General features: G+C 43.0%; 1 protein-coding gene across 1 annotated transcript in view; it reads right to left on the bottom strand.

The window, feature by feature from the left end:
• gak (cyclin G associated kinase) overlaps positions 1-22,083 on the bottom strand; it is a 128,152-nt gene that overhangs the window by 62,180 nt on the left and 43,889 nt on the right. The window contains exons 8-11 of the mRNA XM_085983219.1: positions 17,826-17,961; positions 12,419-12,531; positions 9,905-10,004; positions 5,247-5,364 (exon numbers count right to left, since the gene is read on the bottom strand). Coding sequence (XP_085839345.1) covers positions 5,247-5,364; positions 9,905-10,004; positions 12,419-12,531; positions 17,826-17,961 — 467 coding nt within the window. The remainder of the gene's footprint in view (positions 1-5,246; positions 5,365-9,904; positions 10,005-12,418; positions 12,532-17,825; positions 17,962-22,083) is intronic.

Genomic DNA, 22,083 nt, shown 5'->3' with positions numbered 1-22,083 from the left:
AATAATAGCCCTACTTGCCACTCCCTATAATGGTTTACGTGCAGCTTTCGGAGTGTTGTCTGGCAGAAACACATTTCATCAGGGGAAAGAAAGTAAAATCAATTATATATAATTACATCGACTATACAGCACAGAAACAGGCCATTTGGCCCAACCAGTCCATGCCGGCATTTATACTCCACTCGAGCCTCCTCCCGTCTTTCCTTATCTAACTATCAGCATAACCCTCTATTCCCTTCTCCATCATATGTTTTTCTAGCCTCTCCTTAAATGCATCTATACTATTCACCTCAACCACTCCCTGTGGTAGTGAGTTCCACATTCTCGCCACTCTCTGGGTAAAGAAGTTTCTTCTGAATTCCCTATTTGATTGCTTGGTGACTATCTTATACTGATTGCCTCAAGTTTTGCTCTTCCCCACAAGTGGAAACACACTCTCTCTGTCTCTATATCCCAACTTGCTAAACATGCTTCCTATTGGCCAATATAAAGTCATACTGGCAGCTGTTGTCATGAAGTCTCCTGTTAAGATTATTCTACTTGCCCAGGTGCAAAAACAACCCAGAGGAAGAAAAGTAGCGAGGAAGGATGAAATGGAGGGGAGGTTAAACAATTAAAATCAAATCCACAAGTCATATAAATGGGACCCACAACCACAAGCATTACAAACACAAGGGCGACAAAGTGGGCATGAGATATTGACCCCTGGTTTTTAACTTGGTTACTTTTTGCTAAAATTGAGAGAATAATAGAGCCCCAAGTCTGCAAAGTTACAATGGCCCATATTTTCCGATCCCTACGGGTGTGTACGAGCTGTGCACACACCCGTAGGGACCTCGCAAGTGCCGGTTTCAAGCATGCGAAGCGCATGCGCTGAAAACCGATATTTCCGATCTGTCAAGAATCGTCGACAGATCGGACGCCTGCTCTGGAGAAGGGCCTCTGCGGGTGGAGTGTTCCGCTTTCTGCAGAACCTCCGCCCGCTGAAATCCCGAAAAATCTTACAACTGGTAAAAGCAGGCATAAGGCCTGCTTTTACCAGCATAAGAGTTTAAAAAAGTAAAAAAACAATTTTTCCCCCCACTCATTTATAGGTATGTTTATTTTTAGCCCCGTAAAAAACTTTTTTTTAATTAAATTTTTGTTTAAAATATTTACAGGTAATTTAATGTAATTTTAACTAACTTTTAAAAAGTGATTTTTAAAAAATATTTATTTAATATGTTTTGATGTGTTTTTGGAGTGATCTCCATTCATACTTTTGACAGGTCTACCTGTCAAAAGTATGAAGGGAGATTCCCTTCTCCCATTGGTTCCCCATGGCCCACGTGATCCCAGGGATGCTTGCGAACCGCATGACCCCCGGGATATGTGGGCCCTGCGCATTTCGTCGTGGAGAGCCCCGGGATCGGAAATGGCCGGACCTCGGGAGCCCTCAGGTAAGGGCGTAGATTTTTTCCAGATTGGAGGCCTCCACACGCAAGAAGCCTCCGATCGGAAAATACTGGCCATTATCATATTAGTTCCACAGACTAATTTGTTTTAAACAAGTTAGTGGAGTTCCAGTGGCATTGCTCCTGGCGAGTTGCAGGATAAGGTATGATTTCAGCATATGTTATACACAGAAAGGGAAAGACAGGTCAGAAATTTGTGAGACAGCTGCTCAAAGACAGCAAATTACTTTTTAAACTGTGTTTCTGCAAAATTTGAACGAATCAGAAGAGTCAGATTTTTTGTGTTCCAGATTTAGACTTCAAATATAGTCATAGATGTTGATAAATATTAATACAACTTGTCACAAGCAAGTCCGTTGCCCAACGTATTTTATCCATGAGCAAGTCTGTTTAAACCCACCTCCACCTCCCCCCAACTCTTACTGAAATCCTCACCCACGCTTCTGCCACCTCGAGGCATGATTGCTCAGGTGCAGGAACAGTTTCCTCTCCTAACACTCCAATCATGACTCGGTATCCATTCCTTTTTATTGATACCGCCCCCCCCCCACTCCCACCCCCCCGCCCGAACCCTTGGGATGATTTTCTACATTAAAGATGCTATATAAATGCAAGCTAGTTGGTGGTGGTGTTCAGTTATATAAACAGGAGTCCTGAATCTAACACCTCGCAACCACTACTCACCAGAGTGTGCAGAATAAGTGCTTAAAGGGTCAAAATGTTAATTCAGAAACAGATCACTAAATTTAATCAGGAAAAATGCAAAAGAAATATTTCTGAAAGGCAGATTATAAATCAAGCACAGCACACATAAAGGTGAACTTTGAGCTGCATGCATATCCTGGCTGTTACTCATCATTCTTAAAAATAGACAACACATAAAGCTTCTCAGCACTGCAAGGCTGTATTTTTAACATGCCACCTTATGAACTCGATACAGGCAGCATTAATTGCAAACACGTGCCATCACAACATCAGATACATATAGCTCAGATTGATTTAAATTTTACAGGCCCCCTGGCATTGTTCACAGAAATTCTCTCTTACTTCTACAATCGATCAATGGGAAAATGACACATTGACGCAGTTAGACCAGTTAATAACTAGATTAAAGAGGGAGACTTTTTGGTAATATGTTTTCATCATCTTGAACTTTAAACATACAAAAGAAAAACCTTCCAAGTAAACCAATGTGACTGTAGAATGGTGAAAACTTTATGCAACTTGTTACCTGCACTCAGTCTTCAACATTATCGAACTAAACTGAGCGGAAGGCATCCCTGAACAATGACCACCTGAACATTTGACTCCAGCAATAGCAAATCTGAGGCTGTAGGTACTGAAAAGTTTGATCAGCTTGATTTTACTTAGAAACTGCTCTGTGCCATCTTTGAATAACTCTCCAGGGCTGCCTGATGCTGATGATGTGCAAAATTAGAATTGCTCCATTTCCCAGTCCCAACACCTCAAAATGCAACAGTACAAAAAAATCTCAAACATGAACTGACAGAACAAACAAAAACACAGCATCCCTCGCACAGATCCACGTTTGCATATGCCAACTCTGGGCACTTCAGTTTAAACTGTTAACGAGCAACCTTTTAAGACACCATTGACTGAGAGGCACCAGCAACATTTCAAGGTAGGTTGCAACCTGGAAAATTGACGAGCCCTGTCCATTCGAGTGATATCCCTAACAAACCATCCCCAACTCTCCCTTTACTTGCCCACATCTCTCCCCTCATTAAATAAAATTAATCTAAACTAACAGTGTTTACGGTTGTAGCCCTTCAAAATAAATCACATGCAAACACCTCTATTCTGAGGTTTGAGCTTCAGGGAAAACACTTAATGAACACCATTGAAAAGGTGGGCAAAATCCAGTTATTACAAAACCATAACTTAGCAGCACACAGAAGAACCAAAATATTTACCTGGGATTGCTACCAGAGGCATAGAGATGTTGAGAAAGAAAGAAATCGAGCAATGAATACTCAAAACACAAACAGTGACAAGCAGCAACATTCACAATGGGAAACAAAAATGGTGAGTGCATGATACTCATCAATAGCAAATTAAGAAAATCATATTCCTTGGCAAAAGTTTGTAAATTAAAACAGAAATGCAAATATCAAAATAGCTGTCTGTCCAGCAGGAATGACACATCTAGTTTGGACAATACAATTTAATGCTCTTTTGATTGACATCCCAAATTCTAGAGAAGGCTGACATCATGGCATATCTCACTCAAATGTATTAACGGATTGTCATCGAATGAGGAAAACAAATGGAAGCTTGGCTATCCTTTTGGGCAGACATTTGTCTCCTGCTAGTTGACTTATAAGCAGAACAATGGCCTTAGCTGTGAAGGATACATCTGTTCTGTTAACTTACACTAATGGGTGGGAGCAGAAAGGTTAAGCAGAAGGGGAAAAAAAGAGGGGGTGGAAAAGAGAAAGCTCCGATTTGTTGTCATTTTTCCGTCTTCCCATGTGTGTCCACACACATACTTTAGCACAATAGCTGTAAATATCTTTGCTTACAGCTCTAGAAAAGGGGCAAGATGAATTGATGTAATTATGTTCTTTTCATAAGACTAAATTAAAGGTCCATTTTTAACTGAAATTTATCGAAAGGTACAAATAAATGAAGTATGTCATCAATTTTTTGCCACTGCCATTTTTATTTGACTCCTTAGAATCTGTGATCCAAAAGAACACATCAAAACCCCATCAATGGTGGGACACAGGACACTGCCATTAGCTCCCAGTTACGCAGAAATAGCGACGTATCCCAAAAACACACCTAGAGAAAGTGGGATAGCCCCTGCGTGCATCTTTCCCACCCCATGTCGCCCCCATATCAGAAGTACTACCATACAAATATGTACTACTATGCTAACCATGTGTCCTTCTGTAAATACCATGGCGAGAGTATAATCCAGCACTGCATCGTGTGAAAACCAGGGTACAATTTTTCTTTTTTTTTTAAAAAGTAAACTTAAATATTAAAAATTGTACATTTAATTGTCCCAACATTTCCACAGTAGTTGTAATCCCTGGGCATTTACCACCTGAATGTTTGAGTCCATCAATAGTGGCTCTGTGGAACGCCCACTCTGAAATGTGGCGACTCTGTGGAACGGCCGCACTGAAATGTGGCGACTCTGTGGAACGGCCGCACTGAAATGTGGCGACTCTGTGGAACGGCCGCACTGAAATGTGGCGACTCTGTGGAACGCCCGCATTGAAATGTGGCGACTCTGTGGAACGGCCGCATTGAAATGTGGCGACTCTGTGGAACGGCCGCACTGAAATGTGGCGACTCTGTGGAACGGCCGCACTGAAATGTGGCGACTCTGTGGAACGGCCGCACTGAAATGTGGCGACTCTGTGGAACGCCCGCACTGAAATGTGGCGACTCTGTGGAACGCCCGCACTGAAATGTGGCGACTCTGTGGAACGCCCGCACTGAAATGCGCCGACTCTGTGGAACGCCCGCACTGAAATGCGCCGACTCTGTGGAACGCCCGCACTGAAATGTGCCGGCTCTGTGGAACGCCCACACTGAAATGTGGCGACTCTGTGGAACGCCCACACTGAAATGTGGTGACACTGTGGAACGCCCACACTGAAATGTGGCGACTCTGTGGAACGCCCACACTGAAATGTGGCGACACTGTGGAACGCCCACACTGAAATGTGGCGACACTGTGGAACGCCCACACTGAAATGTGGCGACTCTGTGGAACACTCATACTGAAACGTTTGCTCAGCCCTCATATTCACTTACTTAGCAACTGACTGGATCATCTTTGAGGATGTATCCTTGATGTTAGTCAGGAAGCGCTCTGTGCCACCTTTGAGGATATCAAACAACCCTCCAGGGTGTGATACATCATTTTCAATACCTAAGAAATAAGATGAACAAATAATCCATGATGAATTAATAACTCATGCTCCAATTGCCTGGTTCCCTTTTGCACATTCCCCATAAACTGCCTTCTACTTATTACAAATTAAATAAATATGAAGGTTTTTGGAATGTTTTTAAACCACAGAATCATAAAATGGTTACAGCACAGAAGGAGGCCATTCCTTCTAACCCCTCTCCCCCCACACAAAGGTGCTAAACACCAAAATAAGCTGCCAGGGTTATCACGCAGACCACCTCACTTGCCAGATTCCTATTGTACAATGCAAGTTGAAAAGGTGGCTGAAAAGTACACAAATTATGCCAGGACACAATCTGTACAAAACTTGCAAAACAACAAGTACAACATTTTAGAAATTCCTCCTGGAGGTTGACTCCACTGATTTAAATGAAATTAGAGCAGCCTTCATCTCATAACAAAGATCATGATGATTCAAAATGGAGCCTCTCAATGCAGTCAGACACAGGCTGGTACTGAACTGAACAGAATCAGAGCACACATTTTTTGCTTTGGTAAGTACTGTAGAAAATATAGGGACAGAGTGATCTCCTGGAAGAATTTCGATCGCCTAGATGGGTCGGAGAGGAATTTCCCAGATTTTTTTCTCCCAAATTGGCCATTGGGTCTTTATCTGGTTTTTCGCCTCTCCCGGGAGATCACATGGGTTCGGGTGGATGCAGAGTGATAGAAGATTTGAGGTTAGGATCAGATCAGCCATGATCTTATTGAATGGTGGAGCAGGCTCGAGGGGCCGATTGGCCTACTCCTGCTCCTATTTCTTATGTTCTTATGTTCTTATGTTCCACCAAAACACATAATCAACATAGCTTTTCAGTTCTGTTTATTTGGTTCATCATTGGAGATGTACCAAAAAAAATTCAGAAGAACAGACACAAAGAGGCAAAAAGAGAAATCATAGAACTGAGAAACTATATCAAGCTTCTCAATCATTTACTAATGCATCTTGAAATACATCAATTAAATGGGATAACCAATGTTCTTCAATGATCAGCCATCATCCTTATAGTGTGGAGATGCCGGTGTTGGACTGGGGTGGACAAATGTAAGAAATCACACAACACCAGGTTATAGTCCAACAGCTTTATTTGAAATCACAAGCTTTCGGAACGCTGCTCCTTCTTCAGGTGAAGTGGAGAAATGCATAAAGACACAGCTTATATAGTCAGAGAATCATGTCAGATGTTTACAGGTAACCTTTCCAACTGCCATTTATCACACCCCGGCAGAGAGATAATCACAGCAGTCAAAGGTGTGAATGGTGTCCAAACAGGTCAGTCAGGGAAACATTACATCAAAGAACAATGAGGTGGGGTCACAAGGGGTCAAATATTGCAGATGCTGGGGTCTGTATGAAAAACAAAAAAACAGACAAAAAACACAGACAAACCCATCGTACAGGGAACCCCCAGCTTCTGTCGCAACACTACAGACTTCTTACAGAAGCTCAGCACCCACGGACCAGTTGAACCAGGAACACTCCTCGCCACGATGGACGTCTCGGCACTCTACACCAGTATCCCCCACGATGACGGCATCGCTGCGACAGCCTCAGTACTCAACACCAACAACAGCCAATCTCCAGACGCCATCCTACAACTCATCCGCTTCATCCTTGACCACAATGTCTTCACCTTCGACAACCAGTTCTTTACCCAAACACACGGAACAGCCACGGGGACCAAATTCGCACCCCAATACGCAAACATCTTCATGCACAAGTTCGAGCAAGACTTCTTCGCTGCACAGGATCTCCAACCAACGCTATACACCAGATACATCGACGACATTTTCTTCCTATGGACCCACGGCGAAGAATCACTGAAAAGACTACACGATAACATCAACAAGTTCCATCCCACCATCAAACTCACCATGGACTACTCCTCAGAATCAGTCTCATTCCTGGACACACGAATCTCCATCAAAGACGGACACCTCAGCACTTCACTCTACCGCAAGCCCACGGACAACCTCACGATGCTTCACTTCTCCAGCTTCCACCCTAACCACGTTAAAGAAGCCATCCCCTATGGACAAGCCCTGCGAATACACAGGATCTGCTCAGACGAGGAGGAACGCGATGGACACCTACAGACACTGAAAGACGCCCTTGTAAGAACGGGATATGACGCTCGACTCGTCGATCGACAGTTCCGACGGGCCACAGCGAAAAATCGCATAGACCTCCTCAGAAGACAAACACGGGACACAACCAACAGAGTACCCTTCGTCGTCCAGTACTTCCCCGGAGCGGAGAAACTACGCCATGTTCTTCGCAGCCTTCAACATGTCATCGATGACGACGAACACCTCGCTAAGGCCATCCCCACGCCTCCACTACTCGCTTTCAAACAGCCGCCTAACCTCAAACAGACCATCGTTCGCAGCAAATTACCCAGCTTCCAGGAGAACAGCGACCACGACACCACACAACCCTGCCACAGCAACCTCTGCAAGACATGCCAGATCATCAACACAGATACCATCATCACACGTGAGGACACCACCCACCAGGTACATGGTACATACTCATGTGACTTGGCCAACGTTGTCTACCTCATACGTTGCAGGAAAGGATGCCCCGGAGCATGGTACATCGGCGAGACCATGCAGACACTGCGACAACGGATGAACGGACACCGCACAACAATCGCCAGGCAGGAGTGTTCCCTCCCAGTCGGGGAACACTTCAGCAGTCAAGGACATTCAGCCTCCGATCTTCGGGTAAGCATTCTCCAAGGTGGCCTTCGAGACACACGACAACGCAAAATCGTCGAGCAGAAACTGATAGCCAAGTTCCGCACCCATGAGGACGGCCTTAACCGAGATCTTGGGTTCATGTCACGCTACATGTAACCCCACCTGATGCAGGGTCATCCAGACTCGAGTCGACATTGGCTTGTTCTCGCTACACAGATGCGGCCGGACCTGCTGTGATTTCCAGCCAAAAAAAAAGTTTTTTGTCTGTTTTTTTGTTTTTCATACAGACCCCAGCGTCTGCAATATTTGACCCCTTGTGACCCCACCTCATTGTTCTTTGATGTAATGTTTCCCTGACTGACCTGTTTGGACACCATTCACACCTTTGACTGCTGTGATTATCTCTCTGCCGAGGTGTGATAAATGGCAGTTGGAAAGGTTACCTGTAAACATCTGACATGATTCTCTGACTATATAAGCTGTGTCTTTATGCATTTCTCCACTTCACCTGAAGAAGGAGCAGCGCTCCGAAAGCTTGTGATTTCAAATAAAGCTGTTGGACTATAACCTGGTGTTGTGTGATTTCTTACAATCATCCTTATAGACAGATCTACGATAAGTGAAGTAATTAAAGGAAGAACAACTTGCATTTATAAAGTGCCTTTCACCACCTCAGGATGTCCCAAAGCACTTTGCAGCCAATTAAGTACTTCTGAAGTGTAGTCACTGTTGTAATGCAAGGAATTATACCAACATTTCTTACTTTTACAGTGCTCTGTATAGATCTAATGGATAATAGGTTGGGGAAGCAAAAGGTTTCTACATTATAATAAATACATGGAGCATTCTTATGATCATGTTTGGTAAGGAGTCTGAGTGCAAATACTAACACCATTGATTCAAACGATTTATCAGACTGTTTAATCAGTCTTCATCACTGTTTGGATCAAGAGCCTTTTTTGCTGCTAGGAATGGGACGGCAGCTGCCCCAGTTACTTTTAGTCAGGATTAAAAAGGCATCAGAGACACAGAGAGCCTTTAATAATGCTTACAATTTAATTTCTATAATGCAGTTTTCAAATTTCTTTATTCAGAACTCAGATGAAAGATACAATGTTTATATTTTTTGAAAGTTTGTTTGAAACCTAGCTAAGGTCTCAATGGAGGTCAGGTTAAAATGGTAATCTAAAGCAATCTGCTATCGTCCAATTTTTGTCCCCATGTTACACTGAGAAGGGAGAAGAGAAGGGAATACAATTGGACCTCTTTAAAATACCCAACATAAACAACCTGTGACATTCTTCGTGATCTTGGTTTTGATTATGATTCTGCAGTGATTTAAATTTAACAGGGCTATACGCTCCAAACATACTAATCAGTCCACTGAGTCTGGCCTGTCACTGTAGTTCTGCAGATTCAAAAGGGAAACAAACCAGACTGCCCTGTTTGTTAATTTGTGAATTAATCAGCAACATAAAGCATGATATAAATGAAATAATCAAATAAAAATGAGAGCACCACATCAGCAGCAACAATGCTGGCGACCTGATTTTAACAGGCACTTCCTGACTTGCACAGAACCAAGAAGCAGTCCGAGCCTAAATGGACCAGGCAGCAGGACTTCGACCGCTAAGTCCTCTTAAGTAGCAAGATGACTGATGTTGGCCAGCAGTCTGAAACAAGCTTTGACTTGAATGTATTTGATGCTACACATCACACATTTTTATGGTTTTATATACTGGAGAGTTCACTACGACGCCTTCATTCTTCCTTTGTTGAAAAATAGGTTGCATACCTGCATTGTGCATGTTGTTCAGTGGTCCTACTGGCTTGCTCCACTGTGGCGTTGAACCTGCCGTCGTGCTGTTGGCCACCCCTCCATTCTGCTCCAGGAGCTGTAAGGATTGGTAACCGTCACAATGAATCTTTCTGCGATAAGAACCCAGCAGACTCATGAGAGAACAATCCAGACACAAACACAACAAAGAAAGCCGAGATTCCTTGCCACCAGTTGAAAATTATTCTGCAACCGTGTCACAGTAGCAAGGAGCTTCTCTCCCGAACAAACAGGGCATTGCTGGGTTCATGCCATCTCGATGCTCAGCTGTAGCACTTACAAGCAGGCCCAGCAGGATATTCAATTTGGCTTTAGGCCCAGCCTTGATCAGTGTACATAGCTGACTATACCATGCCTGCTTGACACTTAAGCTGATTAGTTTGAAGATGAGCAGATTATCCTCATAATTCTCATCACAAATGTGAAAATAGACTTGTTTATTTTAAGAAGGTCCCACTTTTAAATATTTTCTTAAGACCATTAAAAAAATTTCCAACATACTAAAACACAATCACAATCACAATCTGGGCAAATAATCACAACGTAGTAAGAAAAACAATCTTCATTAACTTTGTAAAGATCTATAACTTCTTATTCTACAATGACCTGCAATAAAATCCAACCCAGTTGAATTACATATTTTCTAGCCAACACATGTTAATTGCCCCATTTAAACAGGGACTAAAAACACAGTGTGTTTGCTTTAATAATGGCTTCAGTCTTTTAGTAAAGTAGGATCTGACTTGATGCAAGTGCAGCGCTGGAGCAATCCTGTACTTTGGACACGGAAACTGTGTCTGTTTTCAAGGTTTTCTATGGGATAGAGTAATTATTGCACAAAACTGTGATTTAGCACATATGCTAGAAAGACAAAAGTGCTTATTCCTTCTGACGAGTACCATAAATTGGCCACATTCAGGCAATCAAAACAGTTCCATTACATCAACAGTCTGGAAAAGAAGCAATAAGGCCAGCTCTTTTTGTACCTGACTCAACTAAGACTGATTTAAAGAGGACCATTTTCTACATATTTATATCAAGGTTAGTGCTAAATATTCATATCAACTTCTGCTCTTAGTGACTCTTACCAAATGGTCCCCTTCCCTGTTGGGTTGCTCATTAATTTGTACAGAGGCAGAATGAACAATTGAAAGATTACAAACAAAAAAATCCTAGACAATTCCGACACATGCTATATAAATATAGTATATGGAGCATAATGAAATATCCTATTTATTTAACTCAAGTAAAAGCCTGTCATAATTTGTATGCACATAATATCTTCCCTACCATATAAAAACATTTAACCGTTTCTGCTATTACATATTATGTCTTTAAAATCTTTAAATTATAATAGACAAAACAAAATGAATATTAACATAAAGGATAAAGAGAAGTCTCGAGATCTAATTCCTGGAGAAAATCCCTCTCTTTACCTCCGTCACCTCCCCACATTCGGTCCTCACTACTTCCCCTACACTATCTTCTTCCTTCAGTTAGACAATAGGACAGTCCAGGTAATGGAATTCTCCCCAGATAGGTCCAATGCAGCTCCACAACTGGATAACTGCACTTCAGTGGGTCACGATGGCTCGCCCAGATTTGCTTCACTCTCCTGAACAGAAGTCAATTGCTGCCAAGAACCCAACTGAGCAGTCGGTCAAAGAAATGCCAAAATCTGCCCACTGAATGCAGTTAAATGTCAACTAAAAGCTTGTATAAATGCGCTATTGCTGGAGCTACTAAACCACTGTCAGTTTTCAAGATTCACAAAACAGAAAAACTGCATGTATCGATTCCATCAACATCTAGAACACCTAATCAGTGCATCAAATAATGATCGGATAATCTTACCACTGGCCTAACCTTCTATAAGGACCAACACTGCATTTGGACAGTGGAAATCTTAGCTTACATTGAGACGTCAAAAGCACAGGAGCAGAGGAAATCACACTGTCGGTACTGTATAACTGAGAGCAAGACATCTCCTCCCATCACAATCACATGAGGAGAGATCAGAATGATCAAGACATACATAAATCAAATGATCTTTCCTGCTGTTGCCAAAATACCAGACTCAAGTGGAGAGATTCAGCAGTGTATTGTGAGCAGATCAGTTTGAATCATTTCCCATCTGGTTACTGATCAGCTGATTATCAACATAGATGATCCAGGAAGTCAATTTATTCAAAGCCTATGGTCACTAGAGTCCTGTGGTAACCCAGGGCGATGTCACTCTTGACATGACCTGCACCACACTCAACTGCTATTGCTTTCCTCTGTTCAAAACATCAGTTATAAAAAAAGGTAGCAAAAATAAATAAACCAGGGGACCAAGTGATGCAAAGCAATAGTATACTGGTATTTCATTATTGGGACCTGAATTTGAATTCAAACTCCCTTTTCAATGTGGTTTCTAAAGTGGCATGAACCTCTACCGTACAACTTTAGAACCAGTATCAAGTTTCCTACCTCTGTAATTGGAGATTTAAGATTAATATTCCTAGCTGCAGCTATCTCCTGCAGTTGATTCACCACCTCTGTAATAGTCAATCTCTCTTCGGGATTTATCTTCACCATGTTACCTACAGCAACAAAAGGGGAAAAAATATAGGTCATCATGCTACCTTCTGCCAGTAAGTGTTCTGAGGTAACAAATGTGACTAAAACATAGTACGAGGACCAACTCTAATATTCCCCATGGAGTCTAGTTACCAGTTAGAATTAAGGAATCATAGTTTTAAAGAAAAGAACAAACAAACTTGCATTTCTACAGCTTCTTTCCCATTCTCAGGATGTTTCAAGGTGTTTCACAACCATGACTAATTTTGAAATGTAGTCAAATATCACAGCCGATTTGCAGACAGCAAGATCACAAAACAGCAATGAAATAATGACCAGCTAATCTGTTTTATTTGTGTTGGTTGGCCAGGATACTGGGAGAATTCCCTTGCTCTTCTTCGAATAGTGCCATGGGATCTTTTGGGATCATGAACAGGCAATTTGGGTCATAGTTTAACGTCGTATCCAAAAAAACAGCACCTCCAACAGTGCAGCACTCCCTCAGTACTGCAATGAAGTGTCAGCCTAGATTATGTGCTCCAGTTCTGGAGTGCACCTTGAATATATAACCAGCACAGGTTTACACCAATGTGATATTGCATCAAAACATTAAAGCGATCATAATCTATCTCAAACTGAATGAGACGACAGCAACTCAAAACACAATGGCATACTTTGATTCTTATGTCTTATAACATGAACCCAGGTCACTGATTTCAGTCCCAACTCCCACTGTTACAAACAAACCTCCAGTCTGTACTACTCCATTGCTCTACCTGGAACAGTGGGAGGTTTGCCTGCAACTGAGAAAGAAAGGGGCCAACACATGTGACCCAAGATCTTCCCACATAGATCAGGAGCAGTTGAATTTTTTTTGAGAACGTAACTAGCATGTTCTTTATATGGACTACCAAAAGGCATTTGATAAGGTTTTGCACAAGAGATTAGCAAAAAGTGCACAGAATTGGAGGTAACCTCTCGACACGGGTTGGTAATTGGTAGGGAGGTAGGGAGAAACGGTTTGTTCTCTAATTGGCAGGAGGTGGCAAGTGGTGCTCCCCAAGGATCTGTACTACGGCCTCAGCTTTTCACCATATATTCATGACTTGGTTGAAGGAATAGAGAGTTGTATATCCAGGTTTGCAGATGACACTAAGTTAGGAGGCAGAGTAAGTTGTGTAGATGAGAACAGGAAGTTACAAAGGGACATAGATAGACGAAGTGAGTGGGGAAAACTCTAGCCGATGGAGTTCAATGTGGGAAAGTGTGAGGTTATCAATTCTGCATCCAAAGAAGACAAATCAGAATATTTTCCTGATGTTGCGAGACTAGGAGCTGTGGAGGAGCATGTACATGTACAAAAATAATTTAAAAGGTTAATGGAATGTTGGCCTTTATCTCAAGGGGGGTTGGAATACAAAACTGAGAATGTAATGCTTCAGTTGCACAGCGCCTTGGTCAGATCCCACCTTAGGCACTGTGTTCAGTTTTGGGCACCGAACCGCAGAAAATATATATTGGCCTTGAGGGTGGCACAGCGCAGATTCACCAGAATGATACCAGGGCTAAAAGGGTTAAATTATGAGAAGCGATTGCATCTCATTGAAGCATACAAAATTATTACAGGGCTTGATAGGGTGGATGCTGGGTGAATGTTTCCCTTGGCTGGGGAGTCTACAACCAGGGGCCACAGCCTCAGGATAAAGGGTAGGCCATTCAGGACTGAGATGAGAAGAAATTTCTTCACAGAGGGTAGTGAATCTTTGGAATTCTCTACCCCAGAGGGCTGTGGAGGCTCAGTCATTGGGTATATTCAAAACAGAAGTCGATTGATTTCTGACTAGTAAAGGCACCAAGGGATATGGCGATAGGGCCGGTGAATGGAGTTGAGGCAGAAGATCAGCCATGATCTTATTGAATAGCGGAGCAGGCTCGAAGGGCCGAATGGCCTACTCCTGCTCCTATTTCTTATGTTCTTATAAACCTGGCTTGTATAGTCTTAAGTTTAGATGGTTGAGGGTTGATCTCGTTAAGGTATTTAAAATGATAAAGGGATTAAATAGGGTAGCTCGAGAGAAACTATATCCTCTGATGGGAGAATCCAGAACAAGGAGGCAATCTCAAAATTATAGCTACACCATTAAATCACAAAGCACTTTTTTCATACACAGAGTAGTAGAAATCATGAACTCTCCCCAAAAATCATAGAATCTTACAGCACAGCAGGCAGCCAATCGGCCCATCGTGCCTGTGCCAGCTCTATGAAAGAGCTATCCAATTCGTCCCATTACCCGGCTCTTACCCCCATAGCCCTGCAAATGTTTCCTTTTCAAGTATAAATCCAATTCCCTTTGAAAGTTACTACTGAATCTGCTTCCACCATCCCTTTCAGGCAGTGCATTGCAGATCACAACAACTCACTGCATTAAAAATCTCCCTTCATCTCCCCTCTGGCTCTTTTGCTAATTATCTTAAATCTGCGACTTCTGGTTACCATCCCACCCACCAGTGGAAACATTTCTCCTTATTTAGTATTTCATAACCCTTCATAAATTCGAACACCTCTATTAAATCTCCCCTTAACTTTCTCTGATCAAAGGAGAACAAACCCAGCTTTTCCAATCTCTCCACATAACTGAAGTCCCTTATTCCCAGTATTATTCTGGCAGATCTCCTCTGCACCCCAAGGTCTTGACATCCTTCCTAAAGTGTGGTGCCCAGAATTGGACACAATACTCCAGCTGAGCCTAACCAGTGATTTATAAAGGTTTAGCAGAACTTCCTTGCTTTTGTATATGGCTGTGGATGCTGGGTGAACTGAAATTTTCAAGACTAAGATTGACAGATTTTTGTTAGGTAATGGGTATCAGGGATTCAGAGCAAAGGCAGATAAATGGAGTTCAGCTCCCGATCAGCCATGTGACCTCATGAATGGTAGAATAGGTTTAAGGGGCTGAATGGCCTATGATCTACAAAGTGTAGTTTTTCTCCCTGAAGAGAACAAAAGTTCATGAAAACTCTCAATCACGATTAAGTGTATTGCAAAGAGAATGTTTCATCTGCAAACTTAGAAATTGTATAGATCTAAAGAAAGGCACAAAAAAGGTTACAGCATAGTATCTTAAACAATTACAGGCCAGTAGTTCACGCTTATTATTAAGAATACCTTAAGCTAAAAGTTAACTTGCCATTTAAGTAGCATACCACACTGATGTGCGGCAATAAAATAATACAGATTCTAACCCTCAATTTTCAGTGCCCAGTCTTGGTAAGTAATCTCAGTGAGTGGTTAGATGACATCAGACCATGAGGGCTAAATATGAATGGTTAATAACGATCTATAGAGATTCTCACATGCATGAATTAAAAAAAAAAAAATACTCTGTAAAGTTAGCCATGAACCTGCATCTCTCTCTAGTTTCTCCCCTCATGCTCTCTTTGAGCTCATCTCACGCATAAGACCCTCTTCCTGTACCCTTGACACAATTCCAACTAAACTGCTGACCACTAAAGTTCCCTTTCCAGCCCCAAAGCTAGCCCACATTGTAAATGGTTCCTCTCCTCAGGTACTGTCTCACTCCCTTTCAAAACCATTGTAATCACACCCCCTCCAACCCACCCCTCAAAAAATCCATCCTTCACCCTTCCGTCCTTGCAAATTACTGCCCCATCACAAATCCTGCTTTCATCTCCAAAGTTTTTGAATGCTGTTGCCTCCCAATTCGTGTCCCTCTTTCATGCAACTCTTGGATTAAGTCTCTCCAATCAGGTTTCTGCCCGGCACAGCACTGAAACAATCCTAAATAAGTGTCACAAATAACATCCTATGTGACTGCGATTGTGGTGCATTATCCCGCCTAGACTCTCTGCAACCTTTGACACAGTCACTACACTATCGTCCTCCAATGCCTCTCCTCTGTTGACCAACTCAATGGGACTGCCCTTGTTTAGTTATACTCTTACCTATCTGATCATAGCCAGAGCATCTCCTGCAATGGCTTTTCTTCCCACCCCTACACTGTTACCTTCGGAGTCTCCCAAGGACCTATCTTTGACACCCGCTTCTTCCTCATCGACATGCTGCCCCTTAGCGACATCATCCGCAGATATGGCGTCAACTTCCACATGCATGCTACAACATCCAACTCTACCTTTCCACCATCTGTCAACCCATCCACTACCTCTGTGCTGTCCTGCTTGTCTGAGCCATTATTACCTCCAGCTAAACATTGGGAAGACCAAAGCTATTGTCTTCAGTCCCTGCCACAAACTCCATACCCTTGTTACTGATTCCTTCTCCCTCCCCAGCCACTACCACAGGCTGAGTCAGACTTTCGCAACCTCGGCATCCTATTCAGCCCCGAGCTGAACTTACAGCCCCATATCTCCTCTCCACCACCAAAACTGCCTGCGTAACCTCCGTTACATCATCCGCCTCTGCCCCTACCTCAGCCCATCTGCTGCCAAACTCTTCACCATGCCTTTGTCAGCTTCAGGCATGACTATTTCAATACTCTCTTGGCCAGCCTCCAATCCTCCACCCTCCATAAACTCCAGTTCATCCAAAACTCTCCTGCCTGTATCCTATTCTGCACTTAGTTCCATTTCCCATCACCTCAGTGTTTGCTGACCTACATTGGCTACCAATCCCTCAATGCCTCCAATTTAAAATTTACATCCTTGCGTTTAATTTTCTTCATGGCCTCGGCTCTGCCTGTAGCTGCAACCTCCTCCACTCCTATTACTTCCCCGGCCCCACCCCGATCTCTCTGTTCCTTGGACTCGAGCCTCTGCTGCATTCCCCTCCTTTCAACCCTCCAATGGCGGCTTGCCTTCAGTTGCTTGCTCACCATACTCTGGAATTCACTCCGTAAGCTTCTCCACCTCCCTCTGCTCCTTAAAGGCCCTCTTTAAAACCCACCTTTTCGATTAAGCTATTGGTCACCCCTCCTAAATGCTGCTTATTTGGCTCAAAGTCAATTTTCTTAGGGCTCTGTGAAACGACTTTTTTTTCCTGTATTAAAAGCACTATATAAATGCAAGTTGTTGTTAGTGGGAGTATTTTTTTCCATTTTTATTATTCTTCAGCAGCGAGGGAGTGTCATGGCATCCACTGATGCCCAGGTTATTCCTGGTACTTAAAGCATCTACAGTGGAGGGCTAATGCTCATGACCACCCCCCACCCCCTTGTTTCATTATTGCAAAATTATCAAGCAATAATCTACAGTAACTGTCAGAAAACAAGTCAGTATATATCTTGCATAATTAACCGGAACATCAAACTGAGATAGTATTTAGTTTGCGCTCAATACTTACGAATGAGATCATGAAAAACAGTGTATTTGGTATCATTCGGAGGAATGGAGTACTTTCCATTTACTATTCCAAGTTTAGCACCGTCTTCAAATGGATGCTGCTTAAAGCACAACAGATAGAGGATGCAACCCAAGGCCTAAGGAAAGTTACAAAATACACTTTTACTAAACAGCTGCATGCTAATTACAGAGAATAACTCTATGCGTAACTGCAATTAATGGCAAGTACTTGCCTATAAGTAACTTTGCCCTATTTCGATTCGCTCTCCTGAAGGCAGTAACTTAGGTTGCGGCAGTGTGACAGGGGCCGGCAACTCTCCAGTCCCTCTACTCAAGCAACTCTACTTCATGTGTAAGTCTAGAAAGCAGTGTCATCAGGTTGATCAATATTAAAGGGAGAATAACAGGCCTGATGGTCCACAATGCACTTTCCAGTAGGAATACCAAATGGAAGAGGGAAGTGTTGTTGATTCTTCCATCCTAGTCCAGGAGCACTGAAGCAAATGATAGTGACCCTCTTGCTGCCCTGGCTGAGGTCAGTCAAATCAGCACAGAGCACAGACTGGAGCTGGAACCTTCCTGACCTGTAAGCCTAACATCAGGAAATACATTGCATTTGTACATCTGGCCCCGACTATGTTTGCTTTGTAAAACAAAAATGAAGAACTCATCTTTTGAGCCCTGTATACTCTCAGGAAACAGTGATGCAGACAATGGGGTGGTATCAGCCAACGAATGTCATTGGAGTACATACACTGATAAATCCCTCTTCTGAAAACATTGACCATTCTTCATGTGGGAACCTGAACTGCGAGTGCTGATAGGATATTCAACTGCAGTGTATGAAAACAGAGGTTGATTCCATCCATTTGCAACAAGGGTCGCTGGATAGTGATTAGCACCAATTTTTTCCTCCTCCAAGCCAATTGTAGCTCCTCTGGCGTCACTTAGCTGAAATCAATTGCATTGGTACACTAATACTTGGAGCAGTGTGTGCAAGTTCGCAGTAATGATTTCCCACCGGAGTTACTAAAGCTAGAGTGGCATGTGGTGGAACCAAGTTGCTTTCTAACAGGGAGCAACAGAAGATTTGTGCATGAAGCTTGAATCCTGTTTTCTTCTCTGAGATTGGATTGTTCAAGCTGAGTAACTCTGGATTGGTCTTGTGGTAGTGAGGCTACAGTTTGAATAGTCAGAAAGTGGATCATCCCAAAAAAGAGATTGTGTACAGGCTATAGCTGAAATTTTTCTCAATTTTCAATGAAGCCCAGTTTCCTTGAAGAGTCAGTACCTGCTGGACAGATGCCCTAGTGGGAGAGGACTCTGATCATCCAGGTGCCTAGATGAAGACAAATACATAGCTACCATAACCAGAAAAACACTGCCACAATAGACAGGCATTTACTGAACACTCTGGCTGCTAACACAAGGCCAAATGAGAGTACCTTGTGCTGGTAGTAGCTCACTTCCATCATAAGAAGTCAAAACCCTGAGAAGGTTTTAGGCTTGGTTGGCACTATTTGAATCCTCTAACGTGGCTTTCAACTTTGCTCATCAAAATCTCCATTCCCTAGGAAAAGCAGCTCCTGGAACTTAATTTGAAGACATAAAGAGAACCCTGTAGTTCTCAGCTTATCCGTGGAGCCAGATACACAGGGGTGTTGTCCTCACTACTGTGTCAGGGTGCAACAAAGGGTTGGTTATTTAGATAACATTTTATACACATTAGCCTGGGCACAATCCTTGACTTCAGAGGCTTGTGTGGTTTATTAAAGTACAAAATTGACCCAGTGAGCCTGGTATAATGCTGTTTTCAAGGTGCATTGTAGTTATAATTTTCTGCCCAAGTTATCAGCCTTTTTATCCTGCCAGGATGAATAGGCATCTCCCTCAGCTCTAGGGATTTGCCATCTCTTGTCTCAATGAAAAATCACTGGGGAGTCTTCTACATGTGCCAGCTGAAGACTTTGCTTAGACTCTGCTGGTTCCGCTGAGTAACAGTGAAGCTGCTGCAGAACCTGAGATCCAGGAGGTTTATGGCTATCACTGGAGCAGAATGTCTGGGGAAGGTACCAGCCACCTTCTTAGCCAGATCAGTCAGCACAGAATGTCGCTTGGCTAGGAAACCTTTTCTACAACATTTCTGAGAACAACCTGGCCTAAAGCAGTGCTTCTTGGAGGAAACAGAATTTGAGGTTGTGGCATTTGGAAGAATCAAGCTTGTACAATTCGGTCAGTAGAACAGTCGTCCTGTGGTGTATGTGCCTTTAAGAGCCCCAGGTGTGCTGTAATGTCGGTAATTGCCACTCGGGCTATATAAGCCTGTATATTGTGTATATCCGTTAGAACCCCCCCCAGACTTTGCTTAGTAAATACCTATGAACCAACTCCTGTCTTCAGTGTCTTTATCAACACACGGACACTACAGTGGCGACGAAGTGGAAACGGACTTACCTGCAATTCGGCAGCACCTCAAGGACATCGATTCTTCGGGCGTCCAGAAGACTCAAGGAAGTAACAGAAGCTGTGGTTTCACCAGCTGGCCAAGCTGGTGGCAGGTACTGCGCTAATCCTTCCTGGGCGTCAGGCTGGGGCTCCAGCGGCTGGCTCTACAGCTGAGACAGGCAGCGAAATCGGAGGCAAGCAATAACGGACTGGGAGGGAGCACTCGGGAGACGGCCGGCGCGGCAAGCAGGTCAGCGTTCAGACCTCCAGCGGGAACGAGTCTCCAACAGTAAATAAAAAAAGAACGGAAACCGCAGTAAACAGCGTTGTTATCGGCAGCAACGGCGGGAAAGCGCGGGAAGCGCCATATCTTTGCTACAGAAAAGAAAAAAAAGCGCGGGAAGCACCATATCTTTTCTGAAATGCCTAAGTCTGGCAATATTGATGCTTTTGATAGCGAAATAGAGGATTGGACCACATACGTGGAAAGAGTAGAGGTATATTGCACTGCAAATGGAATAGAAGATGAAAAAAAAGCTTCAGTACTTCTGAACTTAATGGGCGCAAAGACATACGGGCTGTTACGAAATTTAATCACTCCAGCCAAACCAAAGGACAAGAATTTTAAAGAAATTGTTGATACCCTGCAGGAGCACTTAAACCCAACACCGCTGCTGATAGCGGAACGATTCAAGTTCTTCAAGAGAAATCAACACAAGAATGAAAGTAACGCTGATTACCTAACCAAATTAAGAAAGCTATCAAAGTACTGCCAATTCGGGGCAGGACTATCAGATTATCTTCGAGACAAATTCGTTTGCGGTCTCTTAAGTGAAGGAACACAAAAAAGACTGCTTTCGGAAAAAGATTTAACATTGGACAAAGCTTTCAGTATGGCTGTATCATACGAAGCAGCAGCAAAAGGAGCTGCAGAGATACAACAAAAGACACAGGACTTCGGCACCCATGAAATGACACAGGGTTTTGAAAGATGTTATTGCTGCGGCAGATCCACCCATAACCAGAGGGACTGCTGGTTCAAGGACAAAGCATGCAGGCAATGCGGAAAGATTGGACACATTGCACGGGTATGCCGATCTGGACAAAATAAATCCACTGACAGAAAAAAAAATCAATAAAGAAAAGTACAGGAAGGTACAAATGATGACGGACAGTAGCTCCGAAGACCAGAAGAGCGATAGCGACTTCGAAAACAAGAGACTAAGCTGTCTCAAATTACATAATGTACTTGCCAAAGATGATTACCAAACCATTTGGGTTACCCTCACAATAGCAGGGTCCCCAGTTAAAATGGAGCTAGATACAGGATCAGCTCTAACTGTAATAAATCGACAGGATTACGAGACGCTATTTTCGCATATACCTCTAAAAGACACATCCATTATCTTAAAAACATATACGGGGCAGAAAGTATACCCCAAAGGAAAAATAAGGGTGCCTGTTGTATACAACGGCAAAGAAATACAAAAGTTGTATTTATACATTCTTCAAGATGGTGGTCCGCCGTTGTTGGGACGTGAATGGATCAGGAAGATACGTTTAGACTGGCACTCCATTCAGGCACTGACGGTGACCAGTAAGGAAAAAAACAATGATGACATCATACCTGAACGATTAAAAGACATCTTGGCCAACGCCAAAGAAGTGTTTCAAGAGAAACTAGGAACCTTGAAAGGCATCACCGCCTCAATAAAAGTGGAAGATGCAGCAATTCCCAAATTTTTTAAGGCAAGACCGGTGCCATACGCAATACGTCCAGCAGTCGAGGCAGAGCTGGAGAATTTGGAAAAAGC

Source organism: Somniosus microcephalus, chromosome 1 (assembly GCF_052327205.1).
Source record: "Somniosus microcephalus isolate GS21.2 chromosome 1, FLI_Smic_1.0, whole genome shotgun sequence".
NCBI classification, from domain to species: Eukaryota; Metazoa; Chordata; class Chondrichthyes; order Squaliformes; family Somniosidae; genus Somniosus; species Somniosus microcephalus.
This window is presented reverse-complemented; position numbering and strand designations above follow the sequence as displayed.